At 39.8% G+C, this 17,164-nt stretch overlaps 1 protein-coding gene across 1 annotated transcript; it reads right to left on the bottom strand.

Moving 5' to 3' along the window:
• Nucleotides 1-1,243: 1,243 nt before the first annotated feature.
• Nucleotides 1,244-16,312, bottom strand: LOC121736519 (MAM and LDL-receptor class A domain-containing protein 2-like). The gene is made up of 10 exons (XM_042127763.1): nt 16,192-16,312; nt 13,401-13,589; nt 11,719-11,877; nt 10,688-10,858; nt 7,624-7,750; nt 6,874-7,048; nt 5,938-6,055; nt 5,076-5,201; nt 2,730-3,296; nt 1,244-1,454 (listed from the first exon to the last, which is right to left on the bottom strand). Exons 1-10 carry the CDS (start codon nt 16,247-16,249, stop codon nt 1,261-1,263), a joined length of 1,884 nt encoding a protein of 627 aa, XP_041983697.1. The 5' UTR covers nt 16,250-16,312; the 3' UTR covers nt 1,244-1,260.
• Between the last annotated feature and the right edge of the window lie 852 nt (nt 16,313-17,164).

Below are 17,164 nucleotides of genomic sequence, written 5' to 3'. Positions count from 1 at the left end.
CTAAATGTGGTACGCCTAGTCTGTCGTTACCGTGCTTATTATGTGGTCATGTTACGGCCGTTCCCAATATTTGATCTATCTCTGGTTTTGCCCTACTAGAGATAGGAATAGCTCACAATTGACATAAAATATATGCCTCTAATGTCTAATCTGAGCTATTCCTATCTCTAGTAGGGCAAAACCAGAGATAGATCAAATATTGGGAACGGCCGTTAGCCTATCGAGATAATAATAAGAATAATAATATTATTGAATGATAAAATATGGCATATAACGCCTCCGTGGTCTAGTGGTTAGAGCGTCGCTCTCGACTCCGGAGGTCGTGGGTTCGAATCCCGCGTTGGAAACATGTTATTTCCAAGTTTGGTTAGGACAATGCAGGCTGATCACCTGATTGTCTGACAAGTAAGATGATCCATGCGTCGGATGGGCATGTAAAAAGTCGGTCCTGCGCCTGATCTCTCGACGGTCGTGTCGGTCTTCCGTCCCACTAAGTTATGAGAGTAAAAGGAATAGAGAGTGCTCTTGTGTACTGCGCACACACTTGGGCACTATAAAAATTACTCCTGCGTACCTGGTGTGGTTTCAATGAAACCGGCCACCGTCACCGAAACCGGTGTGGGGAGTATTATTATATGGTATAGGTTCAGCTCACGTGATTTTTATAGAAAATCTATGAGACAGTTTCATTCTTTAAATTCGTCTCATCAGTTTTATATTAAGTTTTGGAAGGTTGGGTTTACTAATAAATATTTTTTAGCAAAAGTTAGTCAGTAGTACAAAGTCATAATATGCTAAGTACTCACCATACGGTTTTGCTCGATCGAGCAATAACGTCGATCAAAACCCGCGGCTCGGGATTTTGTCCACACATTCAGCATTGCTTGATAGTTTATTCTAAATTTGTTCTAAATCGATATATTTAATTCGCGGTTGAAGAGCGGTTGGATGCGAGCCTTCGAGCTGTGAGTTTTGCGGTCCAGACAGTAATTATTACTCGATTTGGAGTACAACTATCGAGCAAAACCGTATATGAGTACTTAGCAATACAAATAAAACACGTAGAGTTAAATTAGCTAACTCCACGTCCGTACATTAGTCATACTACTTTTTCTACTATCTACCATTAGTTACTATTTACTATAACTATCTACTATTATTTCTACTACCACTACCTTTAGAACTATACTTCTTTAGTTACTTCATCAAAGAAAACCCAAGTGGAAATAAATCAAAAGAAACATACTCTTAACATATTTATTAATCTTCTTCCATATTAGCCGACAGGAAACGTACTTCGGCGTCGTTCCTTATCCTGCCTCGGAGGCGGGACAGGACTATCCTGCCTCTCTCTGTCCTGGACGCCAGACCGAACCAGACAACGCCAGCCAGACTCATGATAACGCCGAGCGTTATGACAGTCACTGTGAAACCGCTCATGCCGGGTTTGGGACCTGAAAAAAAAGTTTTTTGGAGTCAGTTTGCTCGCTCGCAGAGTTGGTTTTTATGAGGAGTTCTTCACGTTAGAGTTTAGACCATGTTGGACCAATACCATAAGTTATCTTCCTAATAAATTAATCTAGTCTGTGTACATACCTAATGTAGGCGACGCACTACACCATAGGCCATAAGTTATGATAATTTATTAGAATTAGTTCTGTGTAAGAAACAGTGTTTACTGTTGAATGTATGGTCTATACTTAAGTTTAATATTAAGCTCTTTGTATTGGTTTTAAAATACTGCTAACACTCTGTGATTTGTATGCTTTCGATAAATAAAGATTAGGTGCTGAAAGAGCGTTCCCACAGGAAAAGGTTCAGGCCCTTAGCCCGACTCCCTGCGGGCCAGGACCACGGTTGTATGAGCTCCGTGGCCGGGACCCAGTCGCAACCTAGTCGCAACCAAAGCCGCACGCAAGTCGCACGCGAAGTGACAGTCTACTTATTGAACGCTCCGATGCACCATAGTTTTTCTAACTCGTGGTTTTACTAAATTCCCTATACCTAATAATATGTGATACTTATACAACGTTTTGTACTTGTTTGATACGTCAGACGTGTTGTTGACAGACAAGGACAAAACTTTACGTTTTTGCTGTCCGTTATATGATACACAGTGTGTAAGTCCTTCATTATTATTATGTAGTTGGTAGTAGAGAAGTTGATTCAAATTCAGTTGGCGGACCTACGTAATTTGGTCGCGTTACGTCAAACCCATCAGGATCACGAGTCACGACTAATATTGAATTGACACAACCAGACCTGTCAACTGCCTATGTATCAGTTTCTTCGATGGTACATTTTGAATATTTTGTTTGATAAAATCTAAGATAAGCATTTAAAATAAATTTAGCAGAACAAAGATAGATAACTATTTCTCTTGGCTCTTGACTCGGAGGTCGTGGGTTCGATTCCCGCGTTGGAAACGTGTTATTTCCAAGTTCGGTTAGGACAATGCAGGCTGATCACCTGATTGTCTGACAAGTAAGATGATCCATGCGTCGGATGGGCATGTAAAAAGTCGGTCCTGCGCCTGATCTCTCACCGGTCGTGTCGGTCTTCAGTCCCACTGGGTTATGAGAGAGAAAGAGTGCTCTTGTGTACTGCGCACACACTTGGGCAATATAACATTACTCCTGCGTAACTGGCCTGGTGTCAATGAAACTGGCCACCGTCACCGAAATCGGTGTGGGAGTTATTATTATTATCATACAAATAAAACATTTTACCTTTCCGTTCATCTTTGATCAACTTCTTCAGTTCTATTGTCTTCTCTTTCCTTTCTTTGCGCATCTCCTCATCGTGAATTTCGCGTTTGTCTGTTGTCGTTTTTGGTGTGATTGTTGTAAGTTTTGTTGTTTTAGTTGAGAGTGTTGTAAGTGTAACTCTTGTTGTCTTTGGTGTTGTTTTAACGACAGGTTTTGTTGTAGTTTTGGGAGTCGGTTTTATAGTTGTTGCTTTTTGTGTTGGTTTTGGTGTTGGTTTCATTGTCGTTGTGGTAGGTTTCGGTGTGGTTGTGGGTTTTGTTCTTGTGGTTGTGGGTTTCGTGGTTGTTGTCGTGGGTTTTGTTGTGGGTCTCGGAGTTGTCGTTGGTTTCGTCGTTGTGGGTTTCGGTGTTGTTGTAGTGGGTTTAGGTGTCGTTGTTGTGGGTTTTGGTGTCGTTGTCGTGGGTTTTGGTGTCGTAGTAGTCGAGGTGATAACCGCCGTAGTAGACTCAGTGGCATCTGTTGTAGAATTTATCAACTTCTGTGTACGCGGCGGTGGTTCAGTCGTTCCTTTTGACACAGGATTTTGATCTAAAAAATCAATTCAAATCATATTCATTAGAATAAAACATTCAAGCTCTTATTAATAAGAATATTTACATAAATATAACTATACAAATTCTATGTAATCTTTGTCTAACACATGATTATAAAACATGATAAAGTTATCTGACCTTGAATTATACCCCGCTTAAATAATATCTTTATTACAAGGGGGAGTGTACTGAATATGTTTTATTCTAAACGTACACAAAATATTATGTGTAGCTGTAATACTATTAATTTAAATATCACGTACGCAATAAATACGCACACGTTAATTTATAGTGGCCATACACCATCCATGATTGCATGCATGACTCATGCCAATCCACTCCCACACACGGTCAGTTCTAACTGATCCAATCGGTAGCGTCATGCCGATTGGACGATAGGAAGGATGGTGTATGGTCAGCATTAGACGGATAAAATGTTTGTTAACATAGAAATCAAAATGAATTTAAACAGTATAGTGTGATTATATTGTGCACTTGTAAAGTGTCTCACCTCTCGAATAGCGGTCAAGAGCTCTTGCAACTTATACAAGAATATAAGAACTTTATAACATACTAGATGTTACTCCAAACTTCTTTGTAATATTTATAGCATGGAAACCGTACCATTCATTTATCGCTAGGTAACCGTACATTTTTTCGTAACATAGACTTCTGTCTTCCCGAGACTCAAAGAGACAGATTTTCGCATAAATTGCTTTATTCGTTTACTATATGTTGCTTACATCTTAGTTACACAGCAACTAGTAATTCGCACGGGAACCATACATTTTTCCGTGATAAAACACTAATGAGTAATGACCTATTGCCCTAATCCAAACTCAATGTATATGTCGCAGCTGACTGGTTTAAATAGCCGTTCAATCAAACAGCTAGCCCTTTGACTGAACAACGCCATTCAATCACACGTCTAGCTTTTAGATTGAATATTTTAGTCGCTCAAAACGTTCCAACACTACAGCTGATTCAAAAGCCGCCGTCTAATTGAAGTAGTTCAGCGCGCACCGCTGCGGCGCTAGGTGCGTTTTATTTACAATATGGCGTCAACTAGCAGGTGTTTGCTGATGTTTGTGGTTGTTTTTCGGAAAGAAAGTAGTTAATAAAAGTTACAAGTGTTATTAAAGAGACAAAAATTGTCGAGGCACATACGAGTGAATCAAAATTTCAACAAATATTCGAGGAGAAATTACGGGATTATGAAATGGATGGACGCAGTCCCCCGAAAGGGGGGTTCGGGGGGTTAGATCTTAGACCACAACACAGAGGGAGCCGAACGTTGTAGTCAACAAGTCGGCTAAACGATGTATAGCCGTGTGATGGAATGGCGTTGTTCAGTCAAAGGGCTAGCTGTTTGATTAAACAGCTATTTAAACCAGTCGGCTGCGACATAATATATATCTCGCTTTTCGTTAAGAACGGTTTTAAGCGTGTTAGGCTTTTTAGAAAAATAGACACTTCAACATTTTTAACATAAGCCCTGAAGTTTTTCTAGGAAGTGTAACATTTTTTTCATAGCCTTATAAATAAATTGCTTTAGAGCCCCCGCAGACTGCAGACTTTTAGTCGGCCGATAGTTTAATCGAAAGCTTAATCAGTACGAAGATGTATGAAGGTGCGCACACTAAACGATGTGTATCGGCCGATAATAATGTACTGAAACCCCAACTTGGCCAAACTATCGGCCGACTAAAAGTCTGTAGTCTCGTATAGTATAAGTCATTGATACCTAAATAGATTTTACCAAGCGCAAACTTACCATAACCGAAAACGCAGAGGTCGAAGAAGTCAGGACAACAGTTGTGCAAGTCGAAGCAGTCAGTGGAACAACCGCACATGCTGTCATCCGAGTTGGGCCCGTCGCAGCGACCGGCGCAGGAGTCCGCTAAAACATCATTATATTAAGAATGAGGGTGTTTGAATTCTATTTGCCACCAGGTGCCGCTATATAGCCTTAGGGTCTATCGTGTCTGCTGTCATATGTCACGATAAAGCTGTCATGTGTCACTCAGACACGAATCTATATATTAATACGTGAGCCAAAAACTTTGTATCCCTTTTGACGAAAAATGGGAAAACGTAGGTGAATGAAATTTTGCACAGTTATGGTGAAGGAGTGCATCGAGCTAATATTATTTTGAAATTATGCTTTTATTATACATTTTTTAACAAATAAAACATTACACACACTACAACACACACACACTAGGAAAAATGACAGATTTTTGAGTGAACATACAAATTATACTCTTTTATTTATGGTTGAAGTCTGTTGACAACAAGGTGACAAATTGAAAATGGATAATAGTTTTTTTTTTATTGAATCTTAGATACTATTAGACAATGCTACACGGCCAGTCTGAGATCAGCTGAGTCCCAGAGACAAGAGTTGAAAAAAAAATATGATAAAGTTTTTACACAATATAGGCCGTAGTAGTCCTAATGTCGTCGAAACTAAGGTCGAATTTCGACCATTGGGCGATCTCTAGTATTAATTAATTACCTGTAATTAAATGACGGTTTTGAAAGATATTGTTTGAAGCCTATGTCAAAATCTGCATTTAACAGTTAAGTAATTAATATAGGCTCTGAGTGCGGCAGTTAAATCTATTATAACTTACGAATAGCGGGTGTGGTGGGGTTTTCAGGCAGGGTACAGTTCTCCCCCTGTAGTATAGCCACGTCGTCTATAGCGATGTCGCTAGTGTAGCTTCTGCCGCGAATGCCTTCTATGATAATCTGAAAAGAAAATGTATTTTAAAGTCAGGTAAATTAAGAAACCTAAAAAGGGTTTAGTGTTAACCTTTAAATGATTGATGAGTAAATGATTACAATTTTTATCACACATTTACTTTAAAGGGGTATGACGATTTTGGCCGACCTACTGTCCGCTATTGTGTTTTTCGCGTTCACGAATTAAAAAAAAATAGCTAACATCAATACGAACAAAAATTAATCTTGGAGTAAACCACGTAAATTGTCACATTTCGAAGATATGAGCTACAAAGTTTTACCTATTTAAGGTTAAGTTTTACCAATTTAACTTTGGCAGCTCAAATCTTCGAAATTCGAAAAAAATACACTTTACGCGATTTTGTCGAAGATTATATTTTATTGTTTGTATTGATGTTATCTATCCATTTTTGCAGAAAATATTCGTGAACGCGGAAAAACATAATGGCGGACAGTAGGTCGGCCAGGCTTCATATAAAAATCTTCATACCCCTGCACTGTTTAAAACATTCACCAAGCAAAAACCACTGAGCTTGTTTTGATAAAATTTGCCATAGTAGTATAGGTCCTGAATTAACATAATAATATAGGCTACTTTTATTGTGACATTTAAAAGACGGCATCTTACGGCACTCAAGGGCATTAATTAATTCATTCATTAACTTTAGTTTAATAAACTTTCACTCATACATTGTCCGTTTTGATTTTTTCTCAAACTTTTTATGAAATCAAGTTAAGAAAAAACATATGTCCCCGTTTCTGTTAGTTCTGGTTTTAACTTTTAACCAAAATACACAATATTGTTGCAAAATTGTTGCAAATACCTGGAAACTGTCATTGTAATCTGTCAGGTTGGTGACAGAGTGTAACCAGACGTCACCCAGGTTGCCCCATCTCTCGAACAGGATGTAATTCTTCTTGTCCTCTTCCGACATCATCAGTAAGTTGTCCAGGATCATAGTGTCTGGTTTCTGATATACCCTTAGACCACCGCACGTCCTAAAAAAAAAATACGTGTGGCACTCGGGCACTACCGTGGTAAAGCATTTTTATCGATTTATGCAATTATAATTCGCATACAGCTAGTCGCACGCATACAAACACCATGTCATGAGTGGAGTGCTAGGTTTTTTCGTTACGGAATTTCATGATCCTGATATAAAATCTATTCAATAGCTTAAAACTATAATATGTATAATTATTATATTCTATACATTTAAATTTGTTCAGTGCTAGTGAGGCACTTTAATATGAAACACAACTCAAGTAACCGAATGTTAATCATGCCCACTTTTAACCCCCACACACAAAACTTTTAAAAAGGCTTAACCGACTTTCATTCAAACAGTTCAGGAACTACAGCTACAGGCAAACACCTACAGGCAGAGACAAGCTATAGACAAGTAATATAATATAAAACACAATTATTACAATTAATAATATTATTTCAATTATTATCCTTGGTGCGAAAAACAATACAAAGATAGCAGAAAAGGATATGGGCGCAGAGCCCATAGACGGCCCCAAATTAAATACTTAATTAAAAAAAAAACATAATTACAATAAATACTTACGCTCCATACATGTGGTAGTAGAATGAGAAACAGCCGTCCTTGGCGCGAGCGCCGCTGAAGACGGGAGATATCAGTCGGGCGGTGTCGTTCTCGGACTTGGACGAACTTTCTATGTACATGTAATGACCTGAAAATAAATATTCCTATTTATCTCTTGGTAAAATTTAGCTTGATGACTGAAAATAATTTTGAAACACGGCTACGAGTGATGTATGTACATTATACATATCAAATAAGGTATACTAAGCCGAAAGGGAGTGAATCAGAAGGCCATTGTGAGTTCTGACCAACTTTTGTTCTTCTACGTGGGTCACACTGAAAGTGTTTAGAACTAGCTAGTTAGAAACATTACCAATGAAAACTTTTTTAAAATAACAATTTTAGAACTCTTTGGTAACATAATCTGGTATATAACATTTATTTGTCATTTGTTTTGGTGAATTGGCAGCAAATCTAAAACTCTTGTTACGGTACTCGTGAAAATTAACTTAACGCGAGAAAATTTTCAGTTAATGATTTTTATGACTTTCGTTGTGGGCTTACTCAATAACAAAGCTTTGATAGGCTGCTATTACCATTTCATAATGAAGCCCCATCTCGTGTCACTATTTACAATAATTGGTTTAGTGAGTTTAAACGTGGACGTAGCAATCTCAGTGATGATCCGCGTGAGGGACGTCCTTTAACAGCAACTACTGAAGTTATCATTAGTGTTGTGCGACGCATGATAGAGGGAGATAAAAGAGTGACCTACCAGCAGATAAAAAAAAGGGGTGTTTCCGTTCGAGGTTTGGCCAACTAAGGTAAAGAAAGGAAGAAGTCAAGGCAAAAAGATGATGATGAAGAAGAATTGCCTCATTTAGTCGGAAATGTAATTTTGCGACAGTTGTACTAGAAGATGAAATGACAGTTACTGCAGAATGGTATGTCAATCGCTGTGTGCCTGTCGTCTTGGAAATATTTCGACAGCAGCGCCCTCGAAGCAGGACACTCCTTCACCACAACAATGCTTCAGCGCACTCCGCGAGACGGACTGTTGAATATTTGACTATGGCACGTGTTGAGATATTGAGTCATACGCCATATAGTCCTGGCCTGGCGCCCTGCGGCTTTAATTTATTCCCAAGAAATAAAGATATAATTCGAGGTACTCGCTTTACGAGTCCTGAAGATGCGATGAAAGCGTACAAAAATACCACAGAAGAGACCCCTAAGGAAGACTGGACCCACTGTTTTTCGGTGGTTCCATCGAATGTGACGATGTGTAGAGAGATTACTTCTAAAAACAATAAAAGTATTGGCAACTTTCTACATTAAGCCGTTTTTCATTTTCTAAACATTTTCAGTGTTACCTAGGTATTTTATAAAATTCAAAAATGTTTCCTTTTCTATAGTAAAAAATCACGTGAGTCGTGACCAACAAAGTTTCTATGAGAATCAATATTCTATATATTTCGGCTTAGTAGGTATACCTTATTTGAAACACATGTATAATTGTACATTGTATACTGTATAGTGCATGTTGCTTTTACAGAAAATCAATTGATAATATCTCATTTAGTGTTATCGGTTTAGGCGTCACCAGCAAACTACTATATTACTTTTGTTGGCTTCGATTTTAGTCTGTTAAAAACCAGACATCGAGTCAGCTCGCCAAACAAACTAAGGCGTAATTAAATTTAGTTAGTGACACAAACCAAAATCAAACTATAATTACATAGCCAGGAATAGTTTATTTCATCTGAGATAATTGATTAAGGTTTAGCCTGGAGCCCAATTATCATGCCACGAATCTCACACGCGAGCGGTACAGCCTGGGAAAAAATAGGGCCGAGGGTACAAAACTTAGGTTTTCTGACGTGGGGGAGCCATGCTTCGGCACGAATGGGCCAGCTCGACCGGATAAATACCACGGGCTCACAGAAAACCGACGTGAAACAGCGCTTGCGCTGTGTTTCGCCGAGTGAGTGAGTTTACCGGAGGCCCAATCCCCTACCCTATTCCCTTCCCTACCCTCCCCTATTCCCTTCACATCCCATCCTTACCCTCCCCTATTACCCTATTCCCTCTTAAAATGCCGGCAACGCACCTGCAGCTCTTCTGATGCTGCGAGTGTCCATGGGCGACGGAAGTTGCTTTCCATCAGGTGACCCGTTTGTTCGTTTGCCCCGTTATTTCCTTAAAAAAAAAGCCCCTTACGCCTACCGAGTATACTTAGTGGCGAGACAGTGCAGTGCTCTCCGCCGAGCACATCTAAACAGAACATACCGAGTACTTGGCCGAGAGTACTGTATCGCCACTCTACTCGGTAGGTGTGATCAAGGCGATTCCCGCTGTCCAGGGTAAGGTCCCATTAACTTGAGGAAAGAAAGATCTATGGTACACATTAACTTTGGTCCTATACAGGGACAAAACTAAGTTTTTTTCCAATCTTGTAATCTGCTATCGACGTCGTCATAATCAGATGTTTTGGCTGTTAGGATATTTTTATTGGGGCATTTCAGTATTTGCCTCCTATGGGTTTTCAAGTTAGAGTCTAGTGGCGTTGGTCAAGTTCTAGGATTTGTCATGTTTTTAGTCTTCTTGTTTCCTTTTCAGGTTGTATAAGGTCTCTGGCCAGTTTGACAAAACTAAGTGATACTTTAAACTCATGAATGTAGAGTTCACTGTGAAAGTAGCAGCGCTGAAAGAGCAAATTTATTTTTCACTTCTGTATGGAAAAAGTCATAAAGCGGGAGCGCTTGGCCGTACAAATAAAAAAAAAATTGATCATTCAGCGCTGCAACTTTAACAGTGAACTCTATACAAGGGTGAAGGGACGCATACACACTTATACGTGATAATAGTTTAGGGCGTGTATGTGTTCCTTGTACAAAGTTGACTGTGAAAGTAGCGGCGCTGAAAGAAGAAAAAACATTTTTCGTGATTTGTATGGGCAAGCTCCCGCACGTCATGAACTTTTCCATACAAAAGTTGAAAAAAGATTTTTTTTGACATTGAATTCAATATAGGGAACTCAAAGACACCCTGAAGTATTATCACTTAGTTATGTATAGTGACTTACCATCATTCCCGCTGCCCAGGGTGTGGTCCCAGGAGGGCCCGGTGAACAGGAAGCTGCTGGGCGTCTTCCGGGACTTCCTCTCCCAGTCGAAGTTGTGCAGCTCGTCCTGCACCCAGCCGCAGAGGTCTTCTGATTCGAAGTCACAACTTAACTGCGTCGGCTGGTTTCTGTCTGCGAATGTTTTCGATATTTGCCACCAGAGTCCCGGACGGTAGGGTCTTTTGTATCAAATCTCTCACTCTATCGCGTCCATAAAGTTAATATACCTAGCGGAATAGAGCAACAATCTCGAGCTGTCAAACGAAACCGAAATTGGTTTTCATCTGTGTGAAAAGTATGTGTACGTATACACTTACACAAGCATGATTGGACATGAATTCTATGGCATTAAATTGTCAACGTGCGGCACGTGCCGACTGGATGTCAAAAAAAGAGTGCTGCTGTAATGTATCACACGTCTCTTTTTACCACGAAGTGTTACTGATAGTGACATCTCTCTTGCTCAGGCCTTTGTTTCTCTATTCCGCTAGGTATATTAACTTTATGGACGCGTTAGAGTGCGACTTTTCGTCACTCGTCTTAAAGAAGTAAACTACATTTTATGTAGCGTCTAGTTGGTTCTAATTGTTTGCCAATAGAATGGCTGTACATTGTAAACTTTACAACAAGTAGTGCCAAAAAATAGCAATCAGATAATATGCTGATAGATTTTTGAAAATTGTGTTTATCTTACTACACAAGAAGATATACCTACGTTCCATTGCAAGATCGGTTTATGCCACGCAAAAGTGCCTATTCAGACACAGCGGGGACCGCGCGTTTCTCGTGTGAACATTGCCTTTCCAATAAACTGCGAGCGTTTAAATCGCACGAGGCCAAACCGCGCGGTTCCCGCTGTGTCTGAACAAGCACTAATTCTGCTTGAAATTCTATCTGTGGCATTGAAACGTCTATCATCTTGTAAAGTAAACAGAGTTCAATTTCGAATGGCTATTTAAATTGACAGCCATCAAGTATCACATCTAACTTACCGACACAGGTTGGCGCCGTAGCGTTCCACTTGCTGCCGTCACAGTAGACGACCTGCGAGCCCAGCATCGAGTAGCCCGGCAAACAGAAGTACACCACCCACGCCGCAGAGTGCTCTATGTACATGCCGTTGTCTATGCCCATCACGTCACACCCGGGACCTGCGATATGATATAGTTTGTTTATTATTACAGCGCAGCATCGATTATCCGAAAGTCGATCAAGGGAAGGATCGCATAACCGAACACCGAATTTTAACGTACGCACTATTCGCGTTTACATAAAAAAACACCATCGAAGAAGTTTATTCATAGACAGGCCTATTCCAAATTATGTCATTTGGCCGGTTTATGTCAATTCAGTTAAGGGTGTTACAGACAGAGCAGGTAATGTAAAGATGTATATTATAGCACGATACATCTCGATTAGGGTTGCCAGGTGAGTCACGAAAAAATACCGGACAACCCCAAATGGGGGGGGGTTGTTTGTATGGTAGGTCGCAAAAAGTACAAGTACAAGTTGGTACTACTAATACTCGAAAATACCGGACTGTACGCTTAAATACCGGACATCTGGCAACCCTAATCTCGATACATCTTTCTATACTAATCGTCAGGAGACCACACAACAGCTATAATGTATATTTTTACATGTTCGTATCTTAAGATACAGAGCTATATGAAAATATACATTTATAATATTTTGATACATCTAAATACATCTCAATATATTTCTATATATTACTATACATCTCTTCTCTTCATAGGATGTTCAAAAATTTCTGTGATTATATTATATGTCTTAAGTGTATGATGGACAGATACACATAGTGTTCCCACTTGCCACCTTAGCACAGCACTTCACAGCAGGAACTGTAGGCAGTCTGTTCCCCAGAGCCTATATTTTGAATCAAATATCTTCAAGCCACATCGTTCTGTTTTTGACACAATATGTAACAATGCGCGCATCAAAATTACAATCCGAATCATCTTCTGATGAACTATCTAGTAAATCTAATAGCAAGTAACTCGAAAGGCCATATTATTACAACATTAAAAATAAGAACAGCCTGTATAACACTTTAGCAGCTGAAATGTGCGCCAAGCGGGGCGTTTAGCATTGAAATGTAGGGAAAGATACATTACATTACCTGTTGTGTGTGTGATACATTAATATAATGTAAAGCTATACATCCCGGGATGTATGATCTGTTGGCTGGGTATGACATACCGCGAACAAATTACGTTAGTCCACCATTTGCAAATGAATCAACTTGTCTGATACCACGACTCGACACATTCTTGCATCTTGGTCTGACTGAAACTTAAGCAGTTTTTAAAATAATTCGTTTTATTTACTCAAAGCGCACCAGCACCTTGCGGTGCGGTAACCCCATTGCTAAAGGCTTAATTTACCAATTATAATATTTTGAAGATCGTCATTCAAATCTCTACCTATCAGACAAGCTAGCAGGGCCGGATTTATATCTTTCATGAGTATAGGCCACCTTCATTTCGCCGTCCCTATGTACTCTGCCGCCATCCTAGGACCCCTAGGATACCATAGGATGCTGCCGCCCGTAGGCCATGACCTATACTGCCTATACATAAATCCAGAGTTGCAAGCTAGGCCTTCCGTTTTGAAACCGAACCATCTTCTGCCATTCCCGTTTCAAAATACTCACGTATGCATACAGGCAACGGCTCGTCCCAGCGGCCGTTGACGCAGCTGGCGTAGCGGCTGCCGACGAGCGTGTACTGCGGGTTACACTGGAACCGCACTAGCCGCCCGCGCTGCCGCAGCTTCAGCTTGCCGTTGGCCAGGGTGGGTATGGTGCACGTGGACGACACTCGAATCCGCGCGGGGTAAGACGCTGTGGATATTATGACTTAGGCTCAATTCACATCGGAATGGCAGAGGCGAGGCGAGCAGTGTCAGTGTCATATGATTTCAAACTTTATCTTCATTATTGTAATACGTACGGCGGCGGCGATTTCTCAAGCGATACTACGTATTACAAAATGAAGATAAAGTTTAAAATCATATGACACTGAAACTGCTCGACTCGCCTCTGTCATTCCGGTGTGAATTGAGCCTTAAGGTCCCGATTAAGGCTGCGTCTCCACCAGAGATGTGTTGCGAGGAATGTGTTTTTGAGAACCAATAGAATCGCTTCATTGACGTGACCTCGCTCAGCGCAGCGATTCTATTGGATCTTAAAAACACATTCCCCGCAACACATCTCTGGTGGAAACGCAGCCTTATGGTGTGTTGCAGAGAAGTAGTTTTAAGAACCAATAAAATATCTGTTGGCGCGATCTGGATTAGCGCAGAGATTCTATAGTATTTTAAAAACACATTCCGTACAACCATAGTAAAAGGAGGGGAAGTAAGTCATCTTCATACAAAGGCACCGCGCGCGGCTTGTATGTGTGCGCCATAGTATCAGTGCGTCGCCACGTACGGCACACAACAAACTCTTGGCGAGTTTTAGAGGCTGGTAATAAAAGGAGGTAATAGGTAAAAGGAGGGGAAGTATAACTTACTTTCCCTCTTTTTACTATAGTACAACGGAGCTCCTACTCCAGTGGAAACGCAGCTTTTTACTGACACAGTAACCTACATGTTTCAGCGAGGGGTGTCAATATATTTTGCCGCTACGTGTCAGACTGAAGTGAACTGTCCGAAAACTGATTAAGAATAGAAGAAAATAATTAATGAATTTTGGTAATTCTCCACCTGTCATCGACCAGGGTTTAATCGAGTCTTTGTCGTGTGGCGTGTAGGTATAACATTTGTTAGATTTCGCCAACCTGATAACCGTCATTTCACTGTCCATAACGTTGTGTTTTAAGGTGACGTTATCAAGATTTTGTAACATTTCATCATAAGCTCGGTTATTGCTTGTCACTTTTTTGTTTCACCTACCTACCGTACTTACTGTCTACAAGTACCAAGGACTCATATCAATGTTTTTACAAGTATGTATGTTTTCAAGAGCTCGGTCACTGAAGGTCCACCTACGCCCGCCGCAGACGGAAATCCCACACGAGGACAAGTCCACTTCCGACCGATAAACTACATTGTAAAAAATATGGAAAAAACTGTATTATTTCACACGATGATAATAGCTTGTAAATAACTTTTGATGAGAGTGCGGAGTGCGAGATTTTCGTAAAATGAGAAATGCACTATACTAGTATTGATGCGACCTACATGGAACCCTCTTGAGTAGGTACAACTCAAGTTATGTATTCCTCCCTAATAAGTAATAACTTACTTCTCACTAATAAAAAAGTTTAGACAACGAATCTTTACACAATATTATACCTATCAAAATCGATTTGTCGATGCCACAGATAGACACAAAAAGACGCCTCCGTGGTCTAGTGGTATAGAGCGCGGCTCTTGACTCGGAGGTCGTGGGTTCGATTCCCGCGTTGGAAACATGTTATTTCCAAGTTTGGTTAGGACAATGCAGGCTGATCACCTGATTGTTTGACAAGTAAGATGATCCATGCGTCGGATGGGCATGTAAAAAGTCGGTCCTGCGCCTGATCTCTCGCCAGTCGTGTCGGTCGTCCGTCCCACTGGGTTATGGGAGTAAAGGAATAGAGAGTGCTCTTGTGTACTGCGCACATACTTGGGCACTATAAAATTACTCCTGCGTAGCTGGCCTGGTTTCAATGAAACCGGCCACCGTCACCGAAACCGGTGTGGGAGCTATTATTATTAGACACAAAAAGAGTCATGTCAACCTTATAACTTATAAGTTATAATCATTGACTTAAAAGGTATTTGCTTATAAGTTATAATATAATTTTGTTTTCGTTAGGCCTTAAAAACTAATCTGATTAGGTACTAAATCATCCGCTCTATAGAAGCAGACTGCAGATGTTAAAATTAAACAAAGTTTTGCCCTTACCGTCAAGCGACCTACTAAGCGTACGAGACAACGACAAAACTATGGTAGAACTATATCTGTATATTACATACGGCATGGAATTTTTAGTGCAGAGGTAAAATTTGAAAACTATACCACGCATTTGGATATTTTAAAGCCCAGGAGGCAGTAGGTAGATCATTGTTACCCAGACTGCCAAAACCTTGCTTGCGACTTCACCGTAGACCGTAGGCGCGTAAAACAAAAAATAAGCTGTGTATTATATGGATTGCTTTTTAAACATTTTTGTATCATAGTACAAAAATACGTATTGAGTTATATTAAGAATGCAGGTGTGTTCTTTAGATAATTAAGAAGACGACTGCGTTTGTAACTCTTTTTTTTTGTGGGTTAATACATAAATCCTCAACAGCCACCATATAGGCCATGGACCATGCTTGCAATCTCGTAACCGACATTGAAAACGAAGAGGATAAAAAATCAAATCTCAAATTTTAAATGTAATTTTTAAAAGGTTTACTTAGCTAATTTTGTCCCATGATTTTCTTAATAAAAAAAAATCAATAGTCACCTCTTAATCCATCTAGTAATCCTAAGTAAAACAACAACAATAAACACTTAAGAAACATATTTAACACTTAAATTAACATTAGAAGAAATATAACAATCGTTGTAAAGCTTTAACAGACTCAGTGTAACTGAACAACTCTTTTAAAATAACTAAATATACATTGTTAAATTCATCATAGAATAGATAAGACATGTAGAAGGGACACTTGATACTAATAGGGACTAACTTAGCTACTAGTCAGCCCCAGCGTTGCAATATTAGGTATGTCGTTTCGTACCTATCATTAGGATTTTACCAACGTTTAAATTATATAACCTCTATGGCAAGGGTGGCCATCCTTTTCGACACTTGGGTCAAAATTCGGTAGTAGAATTTTACCCCGGGCCGCACCGCAGCCCGGGGTAAAATTCTACTCTAGTTTGCGAGGCTAGCGGGGGCTCAGTACGTTATTTTAAAGTCAGCCCCACTTAATGTAGATAAAGCATGTGTTGATTTTAAAAGTAAAAGAAGTGTTTGTTTGCTTTTTATAGTAGGTATGATAAGGTTATTTTAGTATTAACTTTTTTTACTTAAAAAAATGTGCTCGGCTCCGCGGGCCACAAGGTAACAGACGGCGGGCCGCATGTGGCCCGCGGGCCGCGTGTTGGCCACCCTTGTTCTATGGGCTGTAATAGTCTGCAATAAACGTATTTAGGTGGGTTGGGTACCGACACAACTTTTCATCAACGCCTAGTTTTTGCCTTGAGAAATACACGATTCCTAAAAGAGGGGACACCACTTCGCTAAAAGATTGACATAATGTACAGTATAATTACTGTTATTAATATAATATATTTATTATTTACCTCTATAATGGTTTATTTTGTAGTTTAAGTAGTGATTCAAGACTCCTCTAGTGAGACTGCTTCTCACTAGAGGAGTATTTCACTACTATTCCTATGATTTCTCCAGTAAAACAATATTCATAAAGAGA

Source organism: Aricia agestis, chromosome 19 (assembly GCF_905147365.1).
Source record: "Aricia agestis chromosome 19, ilAriAges1.1, whole genome shotgun sequence".
Taxonomy (NCBI): domain Eukaryota; kingdom Metazoa; phylum Arthropoda; class Insecta; order Lepidoptera; family Lycaenidae; genus Aricia; species Aricia agestis.
The sequence above is the reverse complement of the archived record's forward strand: the minus strand, read 5'-3'. Positions and strand labels throughout refer to the sequence as shown.

Bases quoted from the DNA above. Each gene is read 5' to 3' on its own strand.
- LOC121736519 (XM_042127763.1), bottom strand. From the start codon at position 16,249: ATGTTTCTTAAGTGTTTATTGTTGTTGTTTTACTTAGGATTACTAGAT. The intron at 11,878-13,400 runs GTGAGTATTTTG...ATCATATCGCAG, and splicing joins GCCGTTGCCTGTATGCATAC to GTCCCGGGTGTGACGTGATG. The intron at 5,202-5,937 runs GTAAGTTATAAT...ATGATGTTTTAG, and splicing joins CCCCACCACACCCGCTATTC to CGGACTCCTGCGCCGGTCGC.